Source organism: Microtus oregoni, unplaced genomic scaffold, assembly GCF_018167655.1.
Source record: "Microtus oregoni isolate MIOR12 unplaced genomic scaffold, Mior012 000003F_ref0000135, whole genome shotgun sequence".
Lineage (NCBI taxonomy): Eukaryota > Metazoa > Chordata > Mammalia > Rodentia > Cricetidae > Microtus > Microtus oregoni.
The window spans coordinates 27,374,276-27,400,264 of record NW_024543062.1 but is presented as its reverse complement, the minus strand read 5'-3'; the positions used below and the strand labels follow the sequence as shown (position 1 = coordinate 27,400,264).

The window sequence follows — 25,989 nt, the reverse complement described above, 5'->3', positions numbered from 1 at the left end:
GGTGTGAGCCTCCACTTTCTTGCCTGTTCACAGAGACTCTAAGGTGTAGGAAAGAGCTGGGCTCTAAGCCAGGCTTGGTGTCTCCTGCCTTCATCACTTGGGAAGCAGGGGCAGGTGAATCTCTGGAGTTCAAGGTCAATGTCTAGATAGTGAGGTCCAACCTGGTCTACAGAGTGAGGTCCAGGTCAGCTAGGGCTACACAGTAAAAACTCTGCCTCCAAAGAAAGGGGAGGGAAGAAAGGAAGGGAGATTTTAAAGAGAGTGCATAACGCTTTGGAAACTCCCATGCTCCCTCCTGGAGCCATCGAACTCCCTTCCTTGCCCACAGGAAATCATTCCATGCCTGCCTTTTTCTGTCTCCATTCTTGCCAACTTATTGATCATGGGTTGAGCAAGCATGGAATATTCCCAGTTTTACCCCCAGCCACACTTGAGTTTGGATATCAACACTGCCCAAGTCAACAATTTTTTTTTTGCATTCACCTCCAAAATATGCACAATATGATGGACACTAGTGTGGGTACAGGAACGAAAGAAAAGGGACTTAGTTGAGGAGGCAGGGCATTAAATGTGAGATTTGAGATGACAGCTCTTCTAAAACACTGGGGACTGGAGAGATGGCTCAGAGGTTAAGAGCACAGGCTGCCCTTGCAGAGGTCCTGGATTTGGCTACCAGCACCCATAAGGAGGCTGACAACCATCTGCAACTCCAGTTTCAAGGGACTTGATTCCCTCTTCAGGCCTCCGTGTGCACCAGGCATACATGTGGTGCGCATACATAATGCAGACACATACACACATGGATACACAAAAACCCTGCCCTGGAGGCCTGGCTTGGGTCAGTGGGAAGGGCTTTGAGCTGTAACTACAATGATCAGGTTTCTCTGCAGTGGGGTTGGCCCCAGCCTGCGAACTGGGACAACCCGGGGGGGGGGGGGGGGGGGGGGAGAGGACGTTAAGTCCGGGACCTGCTACGGGCCCAACGTCACAGCAGGTCTGAAACAACACTGAGACCAGTCGGTCACGGCGCTGAGTGACGTCATCGGTCTGCGCCGCCCCGCAGACCTTGGGCTCTCCAGACGCTGGCGAGGAGCCTGTGGCGGGGTGCTTGGGAGGCCATGATGATCTCATCCACTCGGGAGAGACTGAGCCGCCGCTGACGTCATTGCAGCGCCCATTGCCAGGCAACGCTGGCCCCACCCCAGCTTCCGTAGGCCCTGTGTTGTTCTCTCCTTCCCGCCTTCCCTTTTTCCTCCTCCTTCTTCATAAATCCTGCTTCTGCGTGTCTCACTTTCATCTTCTCCCCTTTCCTCCTCCTCTTTTCCTCTCCCCTTCCTCTTCCCTCTCCCCACATCTCATTATATTTCCAAGGCTCTTTTTTTCCTGTGTTCCTCACGGTTTTCCGAAGCAGCCCACAGAATTTAAGTCCTGGCTCCTCTTCCTGTCCTAACTGATCCCTTTTCCTCACTTGCTAATGGTGCTAATAAGAATAGCACCTAGGGCTGGGCGGTGGTGGCGCACGCCTTTAATCCAAGCACTTGGGAGGCAGAAGCAGGCGGATCTCTGTGAGTTCGAGACCAACCTGGTCTACAGAGCTAGTTCCAGGACAGGCTCCAAAGCCACAAAGAAACTCTGTTTCGAAAAACCAAAAAAAAAAAAAAAAAAGAATAGCACCTAGGGGGCTGGAGAGATGGCTCAGCGGTTAAGAGCATTGCCTGCTCTTCCAAAGGTCCTGAATTCTAGTCCCAGCAACCACATGGTGGCTCACAACCATCTGTAATGAGGTCTGGCGCCCTCTTCTGGCCTTCAGACATACACACGGACAGAATATTGTATACTTAATAAATAAATATAAAAAAAATAGCACCTAGGCCTCTTATCAGCCCTGGGGAAACAGCATGAGGGTGCTGTTTCCCACAGCCTCTCCTGGCCCCACAGGTAGCCCTCCTCCTTTTCTGTCCCGATTTTTCTCTGCCCAAGGACTTAGTTAGCCCAGTGTTTAAGTCCTCTTATCTCAGGTTTGGAATTGATTATAACCACCTTCCCGCTCAGAGGGGCTGTGGCTGTACAGTTCCTGTTGGGATGGGCTAAGTTTAATTTTCCAGGCGGCAGCTGGTGGCGGCCAGCGCTTGGGAAACTGAGGCCGGTGATCATGAGTTTGAGGACTTTAAAATTGAGGCCAACCTGCTCAGCCACTAACTCCCAGTGGCCTTTTCCGTTAGGTCTCTGACTGGGTTGTTTCTCTCATGTCTTGGGCCCAGTCTTTCCTGCCTGTTGCAGTTCCCTCTTTCCTCTGCCTTCCTCTCCAGCAGCCTTCCCAGTGCCTTCTCCCAAGGCTCAGAGGTTTGCTAGGTACCCCCTCTCTTGGAGAAGTCGGGGTGGGTGCCTCTGCTCCTGGCTCTGCCTGTCTGATGACTGCCAGGGACTGTTTTCCTGAGGTCGCTGGCAGCTAAGTCCCCAGCATCCCAGCAACCTAAGAAAAGCAAGCCTTTGTTTTCAGCTCAGAAGCCTTTGTATGTCAGCTTGGAAGAAAAAGAAAACGGACTGAAGCCGAGAAACCTCTCTGTCCTCAAGGCTGCAACATTGTCTGTTTACTAAAGGAGGCTTTGGGGTGCAGCCAGGCTCTGGGCTCAGGCAGTGGAGCTATCTACCTACCTTTGCTGGATCCTAGGCACACCAGGGGAACCCACTTGACTCTCTGCAGCTTTGAAAAAGTTATCTGGCATGGGGCCCTTCCCACAGTGGCCATTTAGAGAAGCAGGTGGCTGAGTGTAGACTCAGCCCTCCATTCCCAGAGGGAGGCTTGACACTAACAGGACCCTAACACTTGCTACTTACTTTGGTGCCTGGATTCGGGAAAAAACACAAAATCTGTCCTTTCTCTGGGGACTAAAGCTGTCAAGACTGTTGTCTACTGGCTTCTCTTGATAGATGTGCTAGGGTCAGCATTTTCTAGGTGTGTGACTTGGAGAGCGTTTGAGCAGGACCCCCTAGTGCTCACCCTGCCTCCGTTACCTATTCTGTACAATGAGAACATCAGTGGTGCCTGCTCCTGGTGCAGTGTGTACAGTGGTGACCAGCACATAGCCTTGCCGGGGCCAAGACACCAAACAGGATTACAGGCAGCCACTGCTGGTAAATGCGGATGTGAATGAGGAACCACAGTGGCAGAGTCTTGAGTCCACATTTGAGCTCCTGGATCCACCTGTACCTGAAGCTCCAGCCAGCTTGTCCCCAGGGTTTTATTTCTCAAGTTACTTTGTTAGCTTTCTGACCTTTGTGAACCCAGGAGACAGCAGTACTTGAATTAACAGTGACTAAAGACTCAGAAGGTCAGAGCTAGGTTAATACCCCCAGCATACAGAGCAGGACAGTGGGGTGCAGAGAGAGAGAACAATTCACTCAGTACCAGTCAGTGAAGGATGCTCCCTCGGCTCTTGGACTCAGAGTTGTACACATTTCACGTTGAGCTCATGCTGCTGGTGTCGTTGCAGGAAAGCCGTTTCTTTCCCACCCTTGTCCTCCAATCGGGAAGGCATAGTGCATTTACCACAGGGCATTTTGTACTTGGCAGACTGCCCATATAGCCACAGCTGACCCTTGTTGAGTCCTTCCATGTATCTGGATGGCCCCTTCACCTCTCAGGCCCTAGCTCACTGCCTCTATCAGTCCTAAGAGGGGGGCTCTCATTGGCCCTGTGTTACCAACGTCAGCAGCTTCCATTGTTGATATTTGCCTCAACAGGAGAGCGTTAGAACTCTAACCCAGGGTATAGGACCGTAAGTCCACACCTTTGCCTTGAACCTGCTCAGGTACCAGGAGTTATCCCAGGTGACTCCCACCTACACCTCAGTCCTGTTCCTTTCTTCACTGTGTCCTTTTCATGATAATTTTGTGTCCAGCTCATCAGTAGCCACTAAACCTTCAAAGGGTTCATTTCAAAGTCGTTTTTGAATGCAAGGACAGTCTGGCTGTGACTTCTGTCATGCCATTGATCACCAGGGGTGATAGGAATGAGCTGGCTGGGTGGGTGGGTGTTCCATCTCTCCCTCACTATTCCTGTGCGTCCCTTGTAAAACTGTGCCCTCGATCAGCAGACAAGGATATTCTTCTCTGAACTGACGAGGACTGGTCTTTGGTCAAAGGTCTGCGAGTAGCTGTGTCTCCTGCTAGACCCTCCAAACAAGCTCTCAGAGTCATTTTCTGTAAAACGCCTTACGAGCAGAGATCCCTGTTGGTAGCATCTTCAGTGTCAGGGTTCTGAAGCCTGGGGCCATAGGAATCCGGCTAGCTCTTTTAACCACTTCATCACCCAGGCTCTCAGCCAAGCTGCAGAAAGCCAGAGAGCCAGCCTGGCAGGGAACAGGTGCTCTGGGCAGGTAGGGGGAGCCAGTGCAAAGGCCCTGGGCTTCTGCTGTGCCTGACTCACAGGATGCGGGCAAATGGTGCATTTTGCAGCAAATGGGAGACACTATAAGGGCTTCTGACACCTCTCGGAGTGCGGCAGGAGACCCTGATCTGAGCAGCGTCTGGCGCAGTTTTGGACCCTGGATTGGCCTTGTGTTTCGAACGCTTGTTTTGGGTGCCATGTGAGGAATTTACAGCATAGAGCCATTGGGGAGCTCTGTGCAGCAGGATCTCTAAGTGAGATGAATGTTGGTCATGAGAGCCATGGGTAACAAGTGCATGGGAGGGGTTTGATCACAGAGAGGGAGGGGACTTACTTCACCAAAGGTGCCAGCCAGGAAAGGGCAGAGTTAGGAGTTGAGTCCAGCCAATAGGAACACACAGAGACCTAAGCTTGAGTCACAGGTCCACTTCTTGGCCAGAAGTCATCTGTTTAGGTTGCTATGGCAACCAACCTGAAACTGGATGGCTTCAATGGAGGCTGATTTCTCACAGTGCTAAAGGCTGCAGAACCCATGATCAAATTCCTGAATGATTCTGTTCCCAGTGAGACCCCTCATCTGGCTTTTGAGCATCCTTCTCTCTGTGTAGGACAGGATGGCCTTGAACTCATGGCAATCCCCCTGTCTCAGCCCCACGAACCTCAAGAGGATGAGGTCGAAATTACAGAGCTGAACCTAGCAACTTAAAAAAAAAGGTTTATTATTTTTATATATGTGTTTGCTTGAGTGTATATGGGTACCCAGAAAAGCATGTCAGATATTCTGGAGCCGGAGTGCAGGTGGTTGCAGGTGGTTGTGAGCCTCCTCATGTGGGTGCTAGGAACCAAACCCCAGTCCTCTCTCTTAACTGCTGGGCCACCTCTCCAGCCCATGGTGCCACCCTCCCATCCACATCACCTCCCAGGGGTCTTGTGTCTCAGCGCAGCTGGCTATGTCTCCAGGTTCCATATTGGCCATTTAAACCCTCTGTGGTGCCACATAACTTGGGGGAGGGGGAGTTGCTGCTATCCTGAAGTGGGCGGACTTTTTGTTGCAGTTTCCTAAGCAACAGAGTCTATTTACATAGTATTTACATTGTATCCACAGTAGAAGCCACTGCAGGCTACAGGGTGTGGCGTCTATGCAGATATTCTATTGCTTTATGTGAGAGACTTGAGGGTTGCAGATTTGACCAGGTTTTGTTTGGAGAATTCTGGAATCTTGCCCTGGATACTGACGGGTGGGGATTAGGGCTTTGGTGCACGAGTTTGAGGAGCTGTAGTGCACTCCAGAGGCAGCCAGACACCCTTACCTGAATGCTGTTGAGGCCTCCTCCTGGTCTTCCTCTTCCTGCCCCTTCTCTTCTTCCTTTTTGTCCTTGGCTTGAAATTGCAATCCTTTAACCATCTCTGTTCTGTGATCCCAGCTTTATTTGGGGTATGCTGTGGACAGCTCATCTCTCTGCCATATGATGTCCTCTGGGGCTGGGCAGACCATACGGGCTTTGTCTCTTAAACCTGCTATCTCAGCTGAAGAAACAGAAGTGACCGGCCCAGGGTCCAGGTCCTCACCCTCCACACAGCCTGTTCTCTTGCTCCCTCCCTCGGCCAGTCTCACAGACAGCAAGAGCAGGGAAGGGAAAACTGTCTCATCTCTACAGGCCTGGGCTTGGACAGTCCAGACATCTCTCTGCCTTAGTTCTAACCTGCTTGCTTTCTTTTCTTTCCCCCTCTCTCCCCACCCTCGCTTTCTTCTTCCCACTCTGTGATGTTTGGGATCCCGGGACCCACAGTTTCATATATAAAGCCCAGACTGTACCACTGAGCCCCTCACCCCTTATTTCCTTTGAACCTCCTTTAACCTGTGCCTCTACCCAATGTGGCACCTTATGTCACACTACCAGGCCAGGGTTAGCATGAGGCTGAGCATTGGCTGCTGCCCTGGCCTGCACTCTTGCTGTGAACCTGTATTTAGACCTTTTATTCCCTTGGATCTGCATGGTATTTGTGGTGTGGTGGATCCAGATCACCTGAGCTCCTGAGAGCCGAAGGTTGAACTTTCAGGATATTTGCAGTGGACCTTATGGGAATATTTATACCACAGAAATTGGCAAACACACAAATCGGGGACCGTTTACCCCCAGGGACCTGGTTTACCAGAATGCCACTGCATGCAGTTGTGAGTGTGTGTGTGTGTGTGTGTGTGTGTATGTGTGCACGTATGTATGTGTGTTGTAAGTATCTGTATGAGTGTCGGGAGTGTGCTAGTGAACATTCTGTGTAAGTGAAGGTAGGTAGGTGTGTATGTGTGTGTATGTGTGTAAATATGTGTATCTTTGTATTTAGAGGAAGGAACTGAAGCTCAGAGGAGTTGTGTTATTGACCAAAGTCACCCAGTTTAGTGGATGGCAGACCTAACCATGGCAAGTCTCCTACCTTCAGCTCTGAGTGTCCTGCCCTACCTCATAGATGAATACTCTTCATGAATATTCATTACTCCCAGGGACACATGAATAACCAACCCTTCCTCTCTGTTCTATGTCCATTCTGATGCCTTGGATGGTGCTTCCCCCTGTCCTCCCCGCTTCTCAGATGAACTGATCTGTTCATCTTCTTCCTCAGTATCCCAGCCTCCTCCCCAGCCCCAGTTTGTCTCAGGGTCCCAGCCTCCTCCTCTTCAGTCCCAGGTCGTCTCAGGGTCCCAGCCTACTCCTCAGCCCCAGCTTGTCTCCAAGCCTTTGTTGTTTCCCTGCTTTCACTGTCCCTATCATCCTGACAGCCGGAAGGCAGACTGTAGTTCGCCTGGTACCGCCCCTGTCACAATCCAAGCCCAGAACCACCCCTCTCACCATCCCACCCCTTGCCCCACAAGTCTTCAGGCAATCTCCACGTTCCTCTTTCCTGGTGACAGGAAGAAGAGGTGCCCACATCCATCGCCCCTCTCATTGTTGGACGTGCCATAGAAACCCGCCTTCTGTTCGGTGGCCGTCAGAAGTAACAAGCTCGAGAAACCTGGAATTAGGAAACTGCTTAATTAGGGAGGATGCTCTCCCTGGATGTGCATAGCTCCCGGTGGCCACCCAGCCCGGCGGCTAATTGCTACTTTTAAGATGGTGCCGCCAGGCACCCTCTCTCTTGGTTTCATTTTCTGTGACACAAGAGCTTGCTGATGAGTGGATTCTTTTCCATGGTCCCACTCCACTTCGCTGTCAGCAAACTCGAAGAAGGCGCCAGGAGTAGCGAGGGTGGAACTTTCAGCCTTAGAGACCCCTGTCCCACCATGTGCAAGGATATGCCCTGAGTTGAAGATGCAGGATGGATGCCCACGGATCTCCTCTGATGGGGTCAGAGTCCAGTGGGAGAGCAGGGGGCTGAGGTTGGGAGCTATAAAGAGAGAGAGGAGGGGGGAAGGATATAAAGGAAAGAAATGTAGGTGGATTGACGCATGGGAAGGACAATAAGTGATAAAGGGGTCTGGAGAGAGGGCTCAATGGATAAACACTTGGGACACAACACAAGCATGAGCGCCTGAGTCAGATTCCCAGCTAGTCACATAGAAGCCAGGTGGGCTTGGAGCCCATTAACCTCAGAACTTGGAGGAGGGGGACAGATGATGTCAAGGGCACACTGACTGGCTGGACAAGCTCTGGGTTCAGCAAGAGACCCTGCCTCAGTAATGAAGAGAGGAAAGACTGTAGAAGACACACGATGTCAACCTCTGTCTTCTATATGAATCCACATGAACATACATGCAGCTATACATATACCACACATACACATTTTCCTAAAAAGGGAAAGGAGGATTGTGGGATGGTGGGATACATGGGAGGGAAGAGAGGGGAGTTCTCTGAGGAAAGCTGAATTCAGGAAGAAGTAGAAAAGCAGGTTATTGTTAGAAGTTGGGAGACTAGAGGTAGACATAGGACATGCTCTAGCATGTGAGCAGATTGTCACCCAGACTGGATTAAGAACTGTGAGCAGGGGCTTTGGAAGCAGCTCCGTTGCTAACGGCCTGCCATGAATGCATGAGGATTTGCATTCCTTCTCCGGCTCCACACTCAGATAAATGCATTGGTCAGGGCAGTCAGTGCACCCATAATTCCAGCATGGGCCGATGGCAACAAGAAGGTAGTGAGCCAGCATAGCAGGCGAAGCCTAGATTCAGTGAGAGAACTCGCCTCGGAAAATAAGGTGGACATGATTGAGGAAGACACCCACGCAGCTTCAGTCTCTGGCCTCCACACATGCACAAAAACCTGTGTGCACCTGCATACATATATACACATGTACCCATGGATACACACACACACACACAGAGTAATCTGAGGCTGACTGAGGCACACCTCCAGGTGTGTCTGTAAGGATGTCTCCAGAGACATGTCTGAGGGGCCCACATGATGGAGGGATGGGTGGGTGGGTGTGTGGATGGGTGGAGGGATAGATTGATGGGTGGATGGATGGATGAATGGGTGGGTGGGTGGGTGGGTGGGTGGATGGATGGATGGGTAGGTGGGTGGGTGGGTGGTTGAATGGACTGACAGACTGATGGGCGGACGGACGGATGGATGGATGGGTGGATGGATAGATTTCTTCATGAACACATAATTGTGTGGCATTATTGGGAAGTGGTAAAAGGTATGGGTGTGGCCCATCTGGGGGAAATAGGTCACTGGGTCACGTCCTGGAGGATACATCTCGCTCTGGCACCTTTTTCCTGTTTACCATCCACCATGAAGAAGCGACTCCATCATACTCTAACTACCATGGTATTGGTCCTCTCAGTAGACCTAGAAACACAAGCCAAGTGCCCATGCGCCGAGCCTTCTGAAACCAAGATAATTCTTATTTCTATCTGTTTCTGCCAGGATGTTTTGGCCTAAGCAGTGAGACAAGTTACTGACAACAGTTGGGAGGTGTGAGGGGAGCATGGGACAGCTGAGTCTGGGAAACCAGGACAGTAGTGGGATTCTGCAGAGCGTGGGACCTGCTGTGGGATACAGACAGGAGCTTTCCTTGTCATCCATGGCTCTGTAGCATTGCCACATGGCAGTGGTCCTCCACATTCCACAGATTGGTGTCAAGGGTCTTCCTCAGTAACTCTCTACTTTATGTAGAGATCTAGGAACTAGATTTGCCTCCAGGTGATATTTCTGGGCCATATGGAAGGAGTATTGAAGGGAAAGGAAGGCCTCTTCAGAAAACAGTGACCCACCCACACACACACAGGGACTCAGCCAGTCATGAGGATAAAGGGGAGCAGATGACTGGATGATCATTCTTGGTCCTTATGTACATCTGCTTCAAGGGGTCCCCTCCTGGATGCCTTGTGCCAGACTGCCATGATCGATGCAAAGAATTGGATACAAAGTCTCCCTTTGGGTGGGGAGATGACTTAGCTGGTAAAAGTGCTTGCTGCCAAGATTGACAGCCTGGGTTTGACCCCTGGAGCCCACATGGTTGGGAGGAGAGTACCGACTCCTGCAAGTTGTCTTCCGACCTCCACATGGCTGTGGCTCACACACGCACTCGTACACTAACTAAATAGCATATGATCATTTTCTAAAGAATTCAGCCTTACACACGGCACTAGTTTACCAAATCTCTCCTAGCCTTCTCCTGCGGCGCTGTCCTTGATCTTTGTTTTGAAAAGCTCTGGGCGGTTATTCTGTAGGTTCAATTATTTAAATTCAACTATTGTTTTCTGATGGTTTCGTTGGGGACCACAGAAGTGACACTTTCCTTCCCAGTGTGTCATATCCTATTGTTCATGGTGTTAGGGTGAGTTATTCCTGGGGGTGCTGACCTTGGTTACTTGGTTAACCACACAGTTGCTGTTTCACCATAGAGTGCCGGCAGTCAGATCTCACTGCGCGTGTATTTCCTTTGTGACCTTCTGCCGTTACAGAGGTCGTCCTGGCGACACTCCATGGCACATCTTTGTGCAGAGCCCTGTGGTTTTGTTAGAAGGGTTGCAGCTACTGAGCTCACTCAGGTTTCTCAGTCTGTGGAGACTGAGGAAAGGCTATGTGTATGTGACTCAGTCTTATTCAGGTGTGATTTCCTTATTATAAAGTTCTGTGAGCCGGGTCACATGATCATGCCCACATAAGTACCATCACTATCAATGAAGAACCTGCTGCTATTTCCCATAATTCCCTGGTGTCCCTTTAGAGTTCCATCCTCACCCTGGACAATCAGGGCTCTGGTTTTGTCACCATAGCTTAATGTTACCTATTCTGAGACTTTCTATACACAAGAATTATCATGTAGAGTCTTTGTGTGTGTGGTGTGGTGTGTGTGTGTGTGTGTGTGTGTGTGTGTGTGACATCCATGTGTGTATGTGGTGGTTCCAAATTGATGTTGAATGTTTTCCTCTCTCTACTCTATGTACGGAGGCAGAATTCCTCATGAAGCCTAGAACCCGCTGATCCAGCTGCTCTAGTTAGCCAGCTTTCCCTGGGATCCTTTGTCCCTGATCCCCAAACTCTGGGATTATAGTGGGCTGCCTCTCCTGCCTGGCTTTAATGCAGGTGGTAGGGATCTGAACTCCAGTCCTCATGTTTGTTTGGCAAACACTTTCTCCACTAGAGTATTTGTCCAGCCCAGTATGGAGTCTTTTATAGCCATCTTTGAAATACCATGATGCCTGTGAATTCCAGCCTTGTTGGTAGACATACCAGTCATCTGTTATTGTTAGTTTCAATAGCCAAGTACTCTCCTATTTTATAAATATTGTCTGAATTTGTGTTATGTGTTCAGCTATGGGTGAAACATTTGGGCAGTTTTCAGCTAGTGGGTCTTGTGACTACAGCAGCCAAGAACATTTCCTTCAAATGGGCCCATGTCCATTTCTCGCAGGGAACCTCCTTGGAGGGGTGCCAAGGGTCCCCCATCAAGCGAGTGTTCGCATTCATTGGATTCCATGAGGAGGGGATTCACTTCTGCCCCTCTGTTAGCTCAGGCCCTCATGAGACTTGTTCACAGCCAAAAGGAAGAAGGACCCTAACCCTGTAGCCCGGCACTCAACTGGGTCCTCTTCCTACTTGTTGTCTTTAGAGTAACTCCGCGGAGTGAAAAATGGGAATCTCATTCTGGGGCTTGTCAGGATGAGAGTCAACCCAGAAAGAGTGAGGCCCCATGTCGAGATCCTTCACAAGATAACATCTGGCCTCTTTGGGGGCCACAGGAGGTAGAAGTGCAGAAGTGGGTGCCTGCCTTTGGCTCCCAGCCTGGCTTTTGTTGCTCCTACCCTGTGGTACCAGAGTCGGCTCTCTGTGGTAGTGTGGAGGAGGCAGCGACTGTCCTCCACCCTTCATACTGTACCCAGTCAGACAGTGATCACACCCGCCCCATGTCCAAAGTGTTCTGTTTCTCCATCCCTGACACCTGATCCTGGCACTTTGATCTGGTGAACAGTGGGCAGTGGGCGGTGGACAAGGACTTCGGGCAGGAGCCATGTCTCCCTGGCCACATCCATCGGTCCCCATTAGAGCCAGCTTGAGTGCTTTCCAAAGCTGATTAATGGCCTGCCTGTGACCTGGACTGTCATTATGGCCGTGCCTGGGCCCCAGCTCTGTCCTCTGGGTCTTGGCTGCTAACACTAATTGATGCTTTTTGTGTGGCTGCAGGGTAAGTTTTATCTGGTCATCGAGGAGCTGAGCCAGCTGTTCAGGTCACTTGTTCCCATCCAGCTGTGGTACAAATACATCATGGGGGACGACTCCTCCAACAGCTACTTCCTGGGAGGGGTCCTGATTATTCTCTACAGTCTGTGCAAGGTGAGCTGGCCCAGGGCATGCTGGGACTGACTTGAGGGACTGCTGAGGAGCTAGGGCCAGCCACTAACATCTTCTGGTTTTCAAATCAAAATACATTTCATATAGCATAGAATTAGCCATCAGTCAATCTATCTCTTCCTTCTTTCTCTCATGCTGGGATCTGAACCCCTGACTTTGCTCATGGTGGGCGGGCATTCTGCCCTTCTGCCATGTCCCTTTAAAACTCCAACACAGGCTCTCACCAAGCTCCCAAGCCATCCTCCTGCCTCAGCCTCTGGAGAAGCCGGGAAGGATTACAAGCCTGCATCACCAGGCCTGGTGGCTGCTAACCTCATGTCAGGTGCAGTCAGTGGCATTTGCTGTACCAAGCCTTCCTGGGCAGCAGCCATTCTCTGTTCCTCCCCTCCCAGAACTAGGCAGCCACTAACCCATGTCCTGTGCCTACATATGTGCTGGTGTTGGGTGTTACATATCAGTGGGGGGGTGTGTGTGCAGCAGCCTTTGGGATGTGGCTTGTTTGATTTACCATATGGTTTTGAGATTAACCCACATCATAGCATCATAGCATATACCAATACGATTTTTAGTGAACTTATTTAGCTATACAGATGAGGCATACACATGCTACAGTGTACATATAGAGTTCAGAGGACAACTTGCCAGAGTCGGGTTCTCCTCCCCCCCACCCCGGGTGGGTTCTAGGGATCCCCAGAAAGTAAGGCTGATGGCAAGTGCTCTACTCACTAAACTGTCCAACTGGTCCCTCCCTTCTCTCTTCCTTCTCTCTTTCTGTCTTTAAAGGCTCTAGGGACAGTGAATGCATTCACTCTGCTTCCTTCCAGCAGGGCCAGTCAGGCAATTCGTGCAGAATCAGCCTTGGGGCTTGATCTTGCTCACTGTGATCAGCTATCAGTGGCCGGCTCTAGTGCTGGAAAAGTGCTGTAATTGATTAGTAGTGCCTGCCCTGGGCTTGGCAAGGGGAAAGACAGTTTATACGCTGTTTATTTATCTGATCAGGGTAGCAGAGGGGACTGTTGATCTGCGTCAGGACAGAAGTCAGGCAACACGAATAGAAAGGGGAAGAGGTTTCCTGAAAATGATCAGAGGCAAAAATGGGGGCTTCCGGGCGAAGGTGCTCAGCCTTCCCTCTGCTTTGCTTTCAGTCTTTCGACATCTGTGGTCGCGTGGGTGGAGTCAGGAAAGCGCTGAAGCTCCTCTGCTCCAAACAGGTGAGTGAGCCTCAGCTCGCGGCTGGGTAGCCCGTCCTCATAACCACAGGCACTGCCTCTGAGGGCTCATGCTGTCTGTCTCCCCTCCCCCTCTTCCTCACACAGAATTATGGGGTCCGAGCCACGGGGCAGCAGTGCACAGAAGCGGGCGCTATCTGCGCCATCTGCCAGGCTGAGTTCCGAGACCCTATGATTCTCCTGTGCCAGGTGAGTGGCAGTGTCCACTGGGACTCCGCTCCACAAAATGCCCATCCTGGGAGCCCATCTCAGGGCTCTAGTGTGGTCTATGGGGGCAACCTGTCAAGACCAGAGGTGGCTAGACCAGGGTTTGAATCCCACCCCTGCCCCTACTGGCTGGGTAGCCAACGGCAGGCTGCGTTTCTCTCTGAGCCTTGGTGTCATTGGTAAATGTCCGTCTTGGTGTGTGAAATTAGACCGTTGCGAGTGCGAATTCCAGCCACAGTTCTTTAAAAGTGTCCATGCTGTGGATTTAACTCGGGACTAGCTCAGGAATCTTTGAACACAGGATCCTCCTGCCTCCGCCTCCCAGCATTGGGCTCACATGTGTGTTTTTGATCCCTGGTGCAGTGTGTGGGAGGGGGACAAATCCATCTCCTCATGACAAGTATAAAATGATCATGATACTGCCTACTGCGTATGTGTCCGACCACAGTTACAATAAGTCTAATACTATCAGACAGTGGTGGTGCACACCTTTAATCCCAGCACTTGAGAGGCAGAGGAAAGCAAATCTCTGAGTTTGAGGCCAGCTAATTCCAGGCCAGCTAGGACTGTTACACAGAGAAACCCTGTCTCAAAAAAACCAAAAAAAAAAAAAAAAAAAGTCGAATACTGCCTGTTGCATCAGCTCTGGCTGCATTTAAATGAGGTCATCTGTGCAGCGCTAAACCTGGATCGCTGAACAACAGCAGTCGCCAGCCTTGTCTTGGTTATTTTCCGCGCAGTTATCAATATCCTTTGTTTCCATTGCTATGGGGGTCCCTAAGCCGTGGTGGTAAGTGCTTTGACTCCCTAATGTGCCCCTTCCCCTCTTCCTGACATTAGGGGCCAGGTGTCAATTCGGTGATTGTGAGCTGGGTCTGAGCAATGATCAGAGTTGAGAGATGCACAGAGCCTGTCCCTCCTCTGGAAGCTCTCGGCCTCCTCAGGGATGCAGACACATAATCATAAATAACTATGAAGCAAGGCAGGCAGTGAGAAGAGCTGTGTAAGAGAGATTCATGCAGAGTCCCCGGGGACGGGGCAGAGTGACATGCCCCAGTCTGAGGAGGCTTTCTGCATAAGCCTGCTTCCAGAAGGAATGAGAAGAAAGGCAGATGGTCCCCCTAACACCTTCAGAAGATGGGATAGGAGCTAGGGTCCTCTTTTAGCATTAGCAAGAAGGAATTTGTTATTGCTGCCTGAGAGACTTCATAGGAGTTTGTTTCTGAGTGAAATTTTAATGTTCTGTTGTTTTGTTGTTGTTGTTGTTGTTGTTTTCTTTTTGGTGAGACTGGGTCTCATGTAGCTCAGACTAATCTCATAGTCTGAAACTCACTATGGAGCCAAGGATGACTGACCTGATCTTCTGTCTCTGCCTCTCAGATGCTGGGATTGTAGGTACGCACTGCCATGCCCAGAGCTCGTGTGAGCTGCAACTAACTACTAACTGAGCTACAGCCTCATCCCCCTAATGTTATTTGTTTTTAAATTGATAGTGTACCCAGGTGTAGTGGTTTACATCTTTAATCCCAGCACTTGAGAGGCAGAGGCAAAAGAATCTCTGTCCAGAAGTTCAAGGCCAGCCTGAGCTCCAAGGCAAGCCCCCTCCCCCCGAAAAAAAGACATTTAGTTTAACTGAGTCAAATTCCAGAAAGGAGACATGACAACAAAATACAATTTGTAACTGCGTTTGTATCCTGGGACAGAGGAGGATAAAACTGCCTGTTTGATCAAATTTAAATTGAGCCTCGAATCCCTCAGTAGTCACGTGTCAGTCCAGTTCTTTGTGCTTTGACAAATCCCCTTCCCAGTCATGAATAATGCGAGGAGAAACTGAGCCTGGGTGGGGACCATCATTGAACTTTTCCACTACTTTAAACTTCTTCCAGAACAAAGGGTTATGCTTTGTTTTTTAAGGAAAAAAAATGTTTTGCAAAATACACCAAGATGGAGGCAGTAAGGCGGCAAGGTATCTGAGCCGGTGACGGCACCTGCTGCACAGCCTGCCGGGCCTGAGTTCCGGCCTCGGAACCTGTACATTCTCCTCTGACTCCCACACGTGCCCCAGACACACACACAGCAAACAAACAAACGCAAAGTGTAGTGAGAGGCCACGTGCCCTCATCCTCAGCTCTCGTCCTGTGCCTGTCCTCACAAGCAACTCAGTGGCCAGTTCCTTTATTTCTTGCCACGGATATTTTATAGAATTCGCAGCCTTGTCCAACATAGCATGTGCACGTGTTAACATGCACACCCGTAAACATCTTTTAAAACAAACTGAACCCGCTGGGCAGTGGTGGCGCACGCCTTTAATCCCAGCACTTGGGAAGCAGAGGCCAGCCTGGTCTACAGAGGGAGTTCCAGGACAGGCTCCATGGCTACTGAGAAACCCTGTCTCGAAAAACCAAAACCAAACAAACAAGCAGACAAACTGAACTTGTGGCATAGTTTCCCTGAGCTGTGTGTTGCTCTGCACCTTTGTAACCTGTGGCCAACGCTTAGAGGTCCATCCTTATTCTGTGTTCCAGCCGCAGATCTGACATTCTGGGGACAGACAATCATTTGTTTAGCTATTTCCCCACTGAGACCCCATCTCGTAGCATCCTATGTTGCTGCAAAGGTGACTGAAATAGATTGATCATGCCCACCTGAGCCATGGTTGATTAAAGGAGTTCACTCAGGTAGAGAGAGCCTCTGAAGCCCCACATGGCCTGTGATCGGGGTTCCCAGCAGGCATTCTGTCTCGGATGGTAGCGTGAATTCCTAGTGGTATAATTACTGGGGTCAGAGGGTCCTCCATTTTGGTGGATCTTGCTAAATTGCCCTCTTTGGAGTGACTATGTGCCTGTTCTTCATATGGAGTGTGGCCAGCTTCTTGCCCCTACCCTCGCTTGCACACAGCGTCACCAGACCCCTTGCTTTGCCAGACTGACAGGTGACAGTGCTGTCTCAGCTCTCTTTCATTTGCATTTCCCTAATTATGAGTGTGGCTGGGCATCTCTGCTCGTGCTTTGGAGCCATCTGTATTTCCTTCTCCGTGACGAGGATTATCTGAACATGATGGCGAGGGGGAGTCATTCTCCTGGCAGCCTCTCCGTGCCTCAATCTGTCTGTCTCTTCCATTCTCCTGGTACCACATCTTCCCAAAGGTGGATGAGGACTTCTTGGGAGGGGGGGAACAAGACACCATTGTCTTAGATCTATGAGTGGCAGCCACATATAGTGGCTGACTGAGTTCACATCTCCACCTTTCTCGTCTGCTGTGTGCTGGGCCCACAAGGGCAGAGGAGACCCATGCAGGTGAAAGTGCCTTTCTATATTGAATGAACGAACGAACGAATGAATGAATGAATGAGCAAGCTCAGGCGCCACTTAAGAAACATTCCCCATTCGTTTGTCCCCGGACTAGCCATGTTCCTGGCTACTGTGGTCTTACGCACTGTGGTCTTACACACCATGGTCTTAGACACTGTGGACTTTCACCACAGATCCCTTCCCAGTTGTCAGCATGATCATTAATGGAGCTAATGATTATGTAAGGTCTGTCTTCCCTTGGCCAGACTGCAAGGACCTTGAGAGTGGAAGTTATTACTGTCTTGTATTTGCAGAGACATAGTGCTGGCACAGTGAGTGTTGTATGGGTGGGTAGATGGGATGGATGGTGGGTGGGTGGATATGGATATGGATGAAGATGAGTGAATGGATATAAATAGTTTGATAGGTGGGTGGATGGATGGATGAATGGATGGATGGATGGATGGATGGGTGGAGAACCCACCTGTCTCCCTTTCAAAGAATTATAGGGTGAACCTCAGCACATCACTTCCTCTGCCCTCAGTGCCCCCCTTGAGTTAGTGCCCCGGAAACAGATTGTGGATATAAGGTCATTGGGCAGTGAGTGTCCACAGAGGCTACAGCTCTGTTCCCATGTTGGTCCATCTAGCCTTTCATGTGCTCATGGTGTGCTGCCCATCAAGACCCACAGAAACTCAGGAAACAGAGGTGCTCAGCACAAACCTGGACTTCTAAAGGACTCCTTTGCCAAAGAGCAGAGAGCTGTCAGAGAACAAAGCACTCTCCTGATTCTTGACCCCTGTGAGCCTGGCTGAGTGTGAACATTCTTGACCCCCGTGAGCCTGGCTGAGTGTGAACATTCTTGACCCCCGTGAGCCTGGCTGAGTGTGAACATTCTTGACCCCCGTGAGCCTGGCTGAGTGTGAACATTCTTGACCCCCGTGAGCCTGGCTGAGTGTGAACATTCTTGACCCCCGTGAGCCTGGCTGAGTGTGAACATTCTTGGCCCCTGTGAACCTGGCTAGTGTGAACACTCTTGACCACTGTGAGCCTGGCTGAATGTATGAACAGCCAAGAAGTCAGGAGAACTGTGACGCCCACTGGGGCTTAAAAACCGCTCGTGCTTGTTGCTTTAGAGTCTGTATCTAGCTGGGCATTAGTGGCACACGCCTTTTATTGCAGCACAGGAGGCAGAGGCAAGCAGATCTCTGTGAGTTCAAGGACAGCCTGGTCTATGTCTACAGAGTGAATTTCAGGACAGCCAGAGCTACACAGAGAAACCCTATTTCAAAGAGAGGAGAGAGAGAGAGAGGGAGTGGAAGAGGAGAAGGAAGGAGAGGAGGAGGGAAAGGAAGACTGGGCAGGCAGATGGCCCTGGGCCAGGCACTTACACTGGTGAAGAACAGGGCTCTCCTGAAGAGTGTGATGATCTTACCGGCCACCCTCAGGTCGTCCACGGTGGTGGGTAAGGGTAGTGTGGCTGGGGAGGGGTTCAGATTCATCTTGTCCTCTATATGCCTCCTCCCTCTGCAGAGATGGACAGAGGCAGGCTAAGGCTCGTGAACTCCTCAGCTAGGACTCTAGGCAGACCTGGTTCCTTGAATTCCTGCACTTGGCCCTGGACTCTGTCGCTTCTCCCCTGAGGAGGCAGACTCAGGGTCTTCCTCGCCCTAGAGCCCCATGAGTCTCTGCCCTGACCCACATTTCTCAGACACAGCGACAGAGCTAATCAAGGCTGTGCCCTCATGGACACAGACATCCGATATGCCATCCAGAAGCCAATGGAAAACCCCTGTGTTTGTCTGCTTGTCTGAGCCGTTTTCACATGCCTGCTGAGCGTGCTCAGACAGGGTTACTACCCCCATTTTGCAGATGAAGAAAGTGAGTTGCGAGGAGGTTGTCAGTCACCCAGCTTGTGTGACGTGTGCAGGGACTTGCGTGGACCAGCATGTTCTCAACCTAACAAGCAAATGGGTCTTTTACGTTTATAAAATTATCAGCTGTCTGCTGGGAATGAGCTCAGTTGGCAGAGTTCTCGCCTGGCGGGTACGAAGCGCTGGCGTCAGTCTCCAGTACTGAATAAACCCGGCAAGGGGACACGCCTGTCACCCCAGCACTGAGGAGCTACAGGCAGGATGGTCAACAGTTCAAGGCCAGCTTTGGCTTTTCCAGTGAGTTCTGGTCAGTCTAGACTAGAGAAAGAGACCAAAAAGAAAATTGTCCAAGTTCTCACATGGTTCACAGGGTCCACACAGTCTGTGCCCCATCAGTCCTCTGACCTCATGTTCGTTTGCTCTGTGTGCCTGTCTGCCTCAGCATCCCCTTGCCCCTCCGACCCAGCCACACATCCTGGCCTCAGGACCTTTGCACGTGCTCTTCAGGTGTGCTTTTTATCCCCAGCCAATTCCACCCTCCCACGGAAGGTGCTGCTTTCCCAGGGATGTTTCCCCAGACCCCCACCTCTGCCTTCCAGCCAGAACACCAACCACTGATACTGCTGTTTTAGATGTGTCGGGACCTATTGTCTCCCCTCCTGGAGGGCATGGATGACCCAGTCCCCAAGCTCACGGATCACACTCATTCCTACCGCTGTGCCCACAGCACGTGTTCTGCGAGGAGTGCCTCTGCCTGTGGCTGGACCGCGAGCGCACTTGCCCGCTCTGCCGCTCAGTTGCCGTGGATACCCTGCGCTGCTGGAAGGATGGGGCCACATCTGCACACTTGCAGGTGTACTGAGCGGAACACAAGTGTCTGGAGATGACAGAGGGCCCAGCACTGCTGAGCCCAGCCCTGATGATTCCTGGGAAACAACCTCCAGCGCTTTCTCCTGCCTTCCACCACCTCTACCTGATGGCCCAGGGTCTCCCCACCAACACATTCCTCATCGCCCTGGTACAGTGTGTGCATTCTGTCCCACCAGATAGGGGAGCCCTCCTCATTCAGGCTTAGCTTCCTGCAGGTAGGTGGTCCGTCCCCTCAATATCCCCCTATTTAACTTGCTTCCTGCTGCTGGCACTCCATGCTACAGACCAGTATAAGCTGAAAGAGTACAGCCTCTTAGGATGTGACCCAGGTCTGGGGAGAATGTTTAGCATGCGAACAGCAGGCTTCACCCACCACACAAGGAGACTGAGGTGAGAAGCTGGATGTGGTCCCATCTAACACAGGCTGATGAGCCTCCCGTGCAGAAGCCAGCAGAGCTAGCTTGTCAGGAGTGCAGAGGCCGGGCTCATGTCCCTGTCCCTCAGTAGCCGAGGATCAGTGGCCCAAGTGTCTGGCATGGCAGAGGCGGCCTGCACTGAGCACACAGGCTGGGGATGCTGCCTCCTGAGGTGAAGCAGTGGGAGCCATGGAAAGACTTGACCGTCCTGATTTCTTTTTTTTCCTGGGTGCATGCTACTGGGCCTCTGTCATTTCTTCTCTCCTCATCCTCTTCTGTAACTCCCTCGCTGACAGCTCAGGCCTGTGCAGAGCTCTGGTGGACATGGCTGCCTCTCCTGGGAGCCTTCAAAGCTAACAGTTCAATCCCTATCCTAGATGTCGCACGGCTCAGGAACAATCAATTCATTTTCCCCTCCCTCTCTCTAGTGAGGTAATTAGCTCAGAGAAACAACAGCCCTTCCAGAGCCTCTAAAAAGACTGCTTTATATCTTTAACAAAATGCTGGAGAGGGGCCACAGGGAGCACTGGGAGCAGGCTCGCAGGTGCACTTCACATGCTAGTCCCCAGGACACAGCTGCTGCTTCCGTTGGGAAACTCTGCTTGGAAACCTGGGTTGAGATAGCACAGGTGACCACGCAGAAGCCTCCGGAAGCCTGCCTGCCTGCCTTCACCCTCTCCCAACTCTGTTTTCTCATTGTTGATGTCCCCACAACAGGCTGGCCCCAGCCAAGTTTGAGAAAACTCTGCATAGCTAGTGGGCAGATTAGCAGCATTCATGCCCTGGGGGAAATAGAGACCTCACTGCCATCTCCCTCCCCCAGGAGGTCCAGGACTCATGCTCCTGGGTAACCCCTCACCTGGATTTCTTCCTTTCTCCTCGGCTCTTCCCTGGTACCAGCAAGACACCCTTTCCAGGAGACCATAGCATCCTTCAAGCTCAGTTACTATGGCAATGGCCATGATGTTAAACAATCCTGCTGTCTGGATGTTCTAAGAAGAAAGGGAGGATGGGCTCCTCTGTTCTCTTTGGCCCAAAGGGCACCTAGGAAGAGCGGTGGGGCTGCCTGCAGCTGGTTTTCATCAGAGATCATTTGTCTGAAACCTCTGTCAGCATTTTGGAGGGATTGGAGCTGGGGGAGACTCACAGAAGTGGAGCATGGGGTGGAGCAGAGGCAGCTATTGGGAGTGGGGCTTGGAAACCTGACCCCAAGCTCTGCATGACGATGTGACATCCCTATACCCTGTAGCCATCAGTGGGGTTACAAAACCTAGCATGTTGTGTTACTTACTGGGACCGAGAAAACTAGCAGGTCTGCAGGTGTAGCCCAACAAGTAGTGTGCTTGCTTAGCATGCAGGAAGCATCAAGTTCCGTGCCCAGGGCCACAAAAACTAGACACGGCTGTGCATGCATGTAATGCCAGACTGGAAGGTAGAGGCAGGAGGATCAGAAGTTCAAGGGTATTCCTTGGCCACAAAGCAAGTTCCAGGATAGCCTGGGCTACCTGAGACTCCATTTTGAAAGGGAGAGAAGAGGAAAGCAGTGTGGGTTACCGGCAGATGCTCCAGGAGTTTTACCACCCCCATTACTTCTCTAACATTGTGGAACTGTAAACTGTCCCCCTGCCATATAAAGAATGCACAGGTGGGGGCGTTCCCTAGTGAGATGATAGACAGCCTAGGATCTTACTTGTTCATTTTCCAGGCTGTGAGGGGGACATCTCATCAGGGGCTTTCTCCCAGCTTAGATGACTCTGCTTCTGTCCTAGCTAGGGCAGAGTTTCCCAAACACTGGGCTATGAAGAAGTGTCCCCTGGAGAGAGGATCAGTGGAGCATCCATCAGGTTCTGTGTCTGATGCCCAGTATCTGTGAGACAGAGACTCAAATTGCACTGAATCCTCAGAGTCTTGTTTGTGCATAAGAACCTGAGAATAACATTACAGGGAGACTGGAGAGAAGCCAGAGCAGTTAAGAGTGCAATTCCCAGCACTCACATCAAGGGGCTCACTACTGTTGACTCCAGCTCCAGGGAATTGGGGGCTCTCTTCTGACCTCCGCAGGTACCTCACATACACGAAGGGTATATGGGGGGGGGCACATGCACACACATAATTTAAAACAAAATAAATCTTCAAGAAGTGTGTGGGAAGAAGAAAGGCCTGCTTTGAACTGAGCTTGACAGGGCCAGCATTTTCCAAAGGGAATGACATACAGGTATGGAGCATTGGGACTGTCCGTCCTGATGCTAAGGACGAAACGGGAGCAGGCCTGAGGTCTGTGGTGCTTTCCTTTGGCACATGGCTGTCTTCAGTGTCTTTGAGAACCTTCTGCTAATAAACCTTCTCTGTTATATTTGTCGGTCAGTCCGCCTCCTGAAGTCAAATAGACCTGTTTTGAGGTGCAGCGCCTGTGGAGACACAGCGGATGCTTCTCCCTAGAGAAGCCGAGAAAGAAATAGAAAGTGGATTGGCTGCACAGGTGCCTCTGTAGGTGAAATGCTTGCCCCACAAGCATGAGGAGCTGAGTTTGGATCCCTAGAACCCATGTAAAAAGCTGGGTGTGGCAGCAAATCTGTGGGGGCAGGGAAGACACGGATTCCTGGGGCTGACCAGCCTAGCTCCAAATTCAGTCCAAGATGCTGCCTCCAAAAATGAAGAGGAGAGGGACAGATGAAGACACTGATTGTTGACCTCTGGCCTTACATAGACAGACATGTATGCACATACGCACTAGCATAGACACACAAAAGAGGAGAGAGGGAGCCATGTTGGACAGTGACTTCTGGGGAGACAGTCTTTAGGGACATCCCAAAGGAGGCTGCTGGCATAGGCTGCATCTGAGACTACCACACTCTGACTCTAGTGCCTTCACAAACACACCAGGGTGTCCTTGACTCTGAATTGAGAGATATCATCAGAGCACTTTAGTCTGTGTGCCCTGGAAGCCCCACATCTCACTGCTGTTTGGGTGCCCGCGCAGCACACCCCACTGCTGACTGGGGGTGTGGAATTGGTGGTGATCAGGAAACACTTGCTTGGCCAGGGCTCTGCTCATCAGCAGAGAATCTGCTTACATTCTGCCAGTGAGGGCGGACATAATTCAGTGGGAGAATGCTGGCTGCGAATGCACAGGGCTCCAGGTCCCATCTCCAGCACTGGTAGGTAGAGGGGAGAGTGACTGATTCGTCTAGATGTCATGGTTCACAACCCTAATGAGACTGAGGGTAGGATTGAGAGTTCAAGGCAGGTCCCTGACTGTACCATGACCTCTATCTCAAAAACCATAATAATCTAAAAAAATAAACCCAGAACTTGCCAGGGATCTAACAAAGTACAAATTAGTAGTCTCAGGTGACAATTGTGCCCCTATGGGGCTTGCTAGGCACCTAGTCTAGCTGCCTCAGTGAGCTGCAGGTCAATGAAGAAACCCAGTTTCAAAAGACAAGGTGGAGCTGGGCATAGTGGCACATACTTTTTTTTGTAATCTTAGCACTTAGGAGCAGAGGCAAGTGGACCTCTGAGTACCTGGTCAACTTTTTGAGTTCCAGGCTAGCCAGGGCTGTGAAGCCCTGTGAGATCCTGTCAAAAAAAAAAAAAAGTGACAGTTCCTGAGGTTGACCTCTAACCTCTATGTGCTAGCACTGCCTGTGCAGAGAGGAGTCACCTGTCACCGTGCAGCTATGCTCATCCCGTGGTCCCCGAGGACCGACCTTCCCAAGGGAAATGAACACGCACAGGTCTTCACTAGAGGTGCACAATCAATTTTTTATTAAAAGTGTAACAAATATGTACAAAGCGTCCAGGTAGGAAATTCCACTTAGAAAAGAGCACAAGGCAACAATGTCAGGACCCAGACAGAATGTCTCCCAGGTTCCAAAGGCCCTTCACAACCATCTCTGCCATGTACATGGGCTCCTTGACTCTTACAGTGCAAAGACTTTGGGGGAATCTGGGATTGGGGGAGAAGATAGATAAGAGAGGTAAGAAAAACTTCCCATAGCCAAGGAGATGAGTGGGACAAGCCATTTGCACATTAGACACCCTTCACCCTGGACTTTATTGAAGCTGGGAGCAATCCCCTGAAACCATTCAGCCTGCTCTCAAGTGCCCGCAGATAAGGCATTCTTTCCATTGAGCAAACGTAGACACGCCCTGCTGACCCACAGGTGCATCCTTGCCTCTGGACTAGCAGTGTCTGCCCACGAGCAAGGAAACACAATGCTTGCTTTCAAATGAACAACACCAGAGCCCCTTGATCTAATGCCAGTGCCTCCCTGCGTCACACGGATTCAAATGCAAACCTTAGATCAGCCACTGACTGTTGGGCGCCTTCAGCTTCTTCATCTGTAAAATGGGCTCAGTGGCACTACCACTAGGGTGAGGATCTCTCGGGCGAAGCCTCAGGAAGCACCTCGTGCAGTACTCCACGGTGGGCAGTACTCATTCTGTGAAGGGGTCTTTGATTATGTACAAAGGGACCAATCTTCCCACTGAGGAGACAATACAGCAAGCTTTTTAACTGTATTCAGCCCAGAGCATGGCATGCAAAAAAAAATACTATATAGCAATCTGCCAGCAAGGCGTGAGGTCACCATGGTGACCTGCCAGATCTGTTACAAATTGTGAGCCAGACTGCAAAGGGACATTTCATAGCATCTGGTCTCCAAAAGGACCGTTGCTGTACCATAACTAAGTTCGTTCCGAGGTGGAGGTCTCCAGCTGGCACACTCTAGATGCTCAGTAAATAGGTATCGAGCGAATTGATCAAAATCTTTAAAAAGATAAACTTTCGGCTAACGGTTTCAAAAGACACTGTGATGTCAGCGTACCCCCTTTGTGGGCCTTCGGATCAGCTCATGCAGGAATAGTCTGCTCCTCTCCTACTCCCCAAATCCTCAACCAACTTCTGACCACCTGGGCTCCCCCAATTTGACTTCAGGCTCAGAAAAGAAAATAGTATGAACACAGCAGAGTGTCTGTGTTCCGGTCACTGTAGTTTCTAACAGTTCACTGTGGACATTCAAACAGTCCAGCATAAGCCAGGTGTAGTGGCCCACACCTGGAATCAGGAAGTGGAGGCAGGAGGATACCAAGTTTAGGGTTATCCTCTTCTGTATAGTGAGATCAAGACCATTCTGGGCTCCATGTCTCACAAAACTGTAACAAACATAAATAGTGCACACTAGTGACCTCCAAAGTGTCTCCTGGAGATATTTGTGTAGGGTGTGCCAGTGTCTGCTTCCTCCCTCAGTCCTCAGTGAGGAAGAATGACACTTGGTCAATTTCAGAAACATGACAATAGTCAGGCACACACGAGACATGAGCTCAACTGTATGAAGTGTCACGGGGCATTCGCAGCCTCCTTATCCTGTGATAATTTGTTTAGGTCCCCACTCCTCATCACAGTAGAAAGGAAACAGAACAAGGCTATCCATAGAGGTGAAGAGGAAATATGGCTAGGAAGCTGGGGGAGTGGGGACAGGAAGTGTCCAGGGGCTCTCCAAAACAGCTCTGGCTCAGACTCTCCCTTTCCAAAACAAAGAGAGATGGAACCTCAAACTTAAACGAGATCTTGCTTGTTGAGGATGAGGTAAAGGAGAGAAGCTTCCAGAAGGGAGTGGACCTACTCTGGAAGGCTTGAGTCCCCCAGACTCCAGGACCCTCACCCTCAGAGAGCAGGCAGCAGCTTTTGGACCTGGGTGACAGATAGTACCTCATCTCGCCACACAGCTAGCTCCCTAGCAATGATCTCAGAGACCTCCTAGGCTTTGCACGGACACACACACACACACACACACACACACACACACACACACGCTGCTGTCTGCTGACCCAGTATGAGGTCTTTTTTAAAATTTATTTCAAAGCCTCTCTCCCTCTCTTTTCCTCATCACAGACTGCGGAGAGGCAAATCAAAAT

At 50.8% G+C, this 25,989-nt stretch overlaps 1 protein-coding gene across 3 annotated transcripts in view; it reads left to right on the top strand.

The window, feature by feature from the left end:
• Positions 1-22,425, top strand: part of Rnft2 (ring finger protein, transmembrane 2) — a 55,778-nt gene extending 33,353 nt beyond the window's left edge. For 2 of the 3 annotated variants that reach the window (XM_041649090.1, XM_041649091.1), the window contains exons 8-11: positions 12,016-12,165; positions 13,329-13,394; positions 13,500-13,601; positions 19,512-22,425. In XM_041649090.1, the coding sequence (XP_041505024.1) occupies positions 12,016-12,165; positions 13,329-13,394; positions 13,500-13,601; positions 19,512-19,646 (453 nt within the window). In that variant the 3' untranslated portion in view covers positions 19,647-22,425. The remainder of the gene's footprint in view (positions 1-12,015; positions 12,166-13,328; positions 13,395-13,499; positions 13,602-19,511) is intronic. The other variant, XR_005974058.1, reaches the window with a different exon arrangement.
• The last annotated feature ends 3,564 nt before the right edge of the window (positions 22,426-25,989 follow it).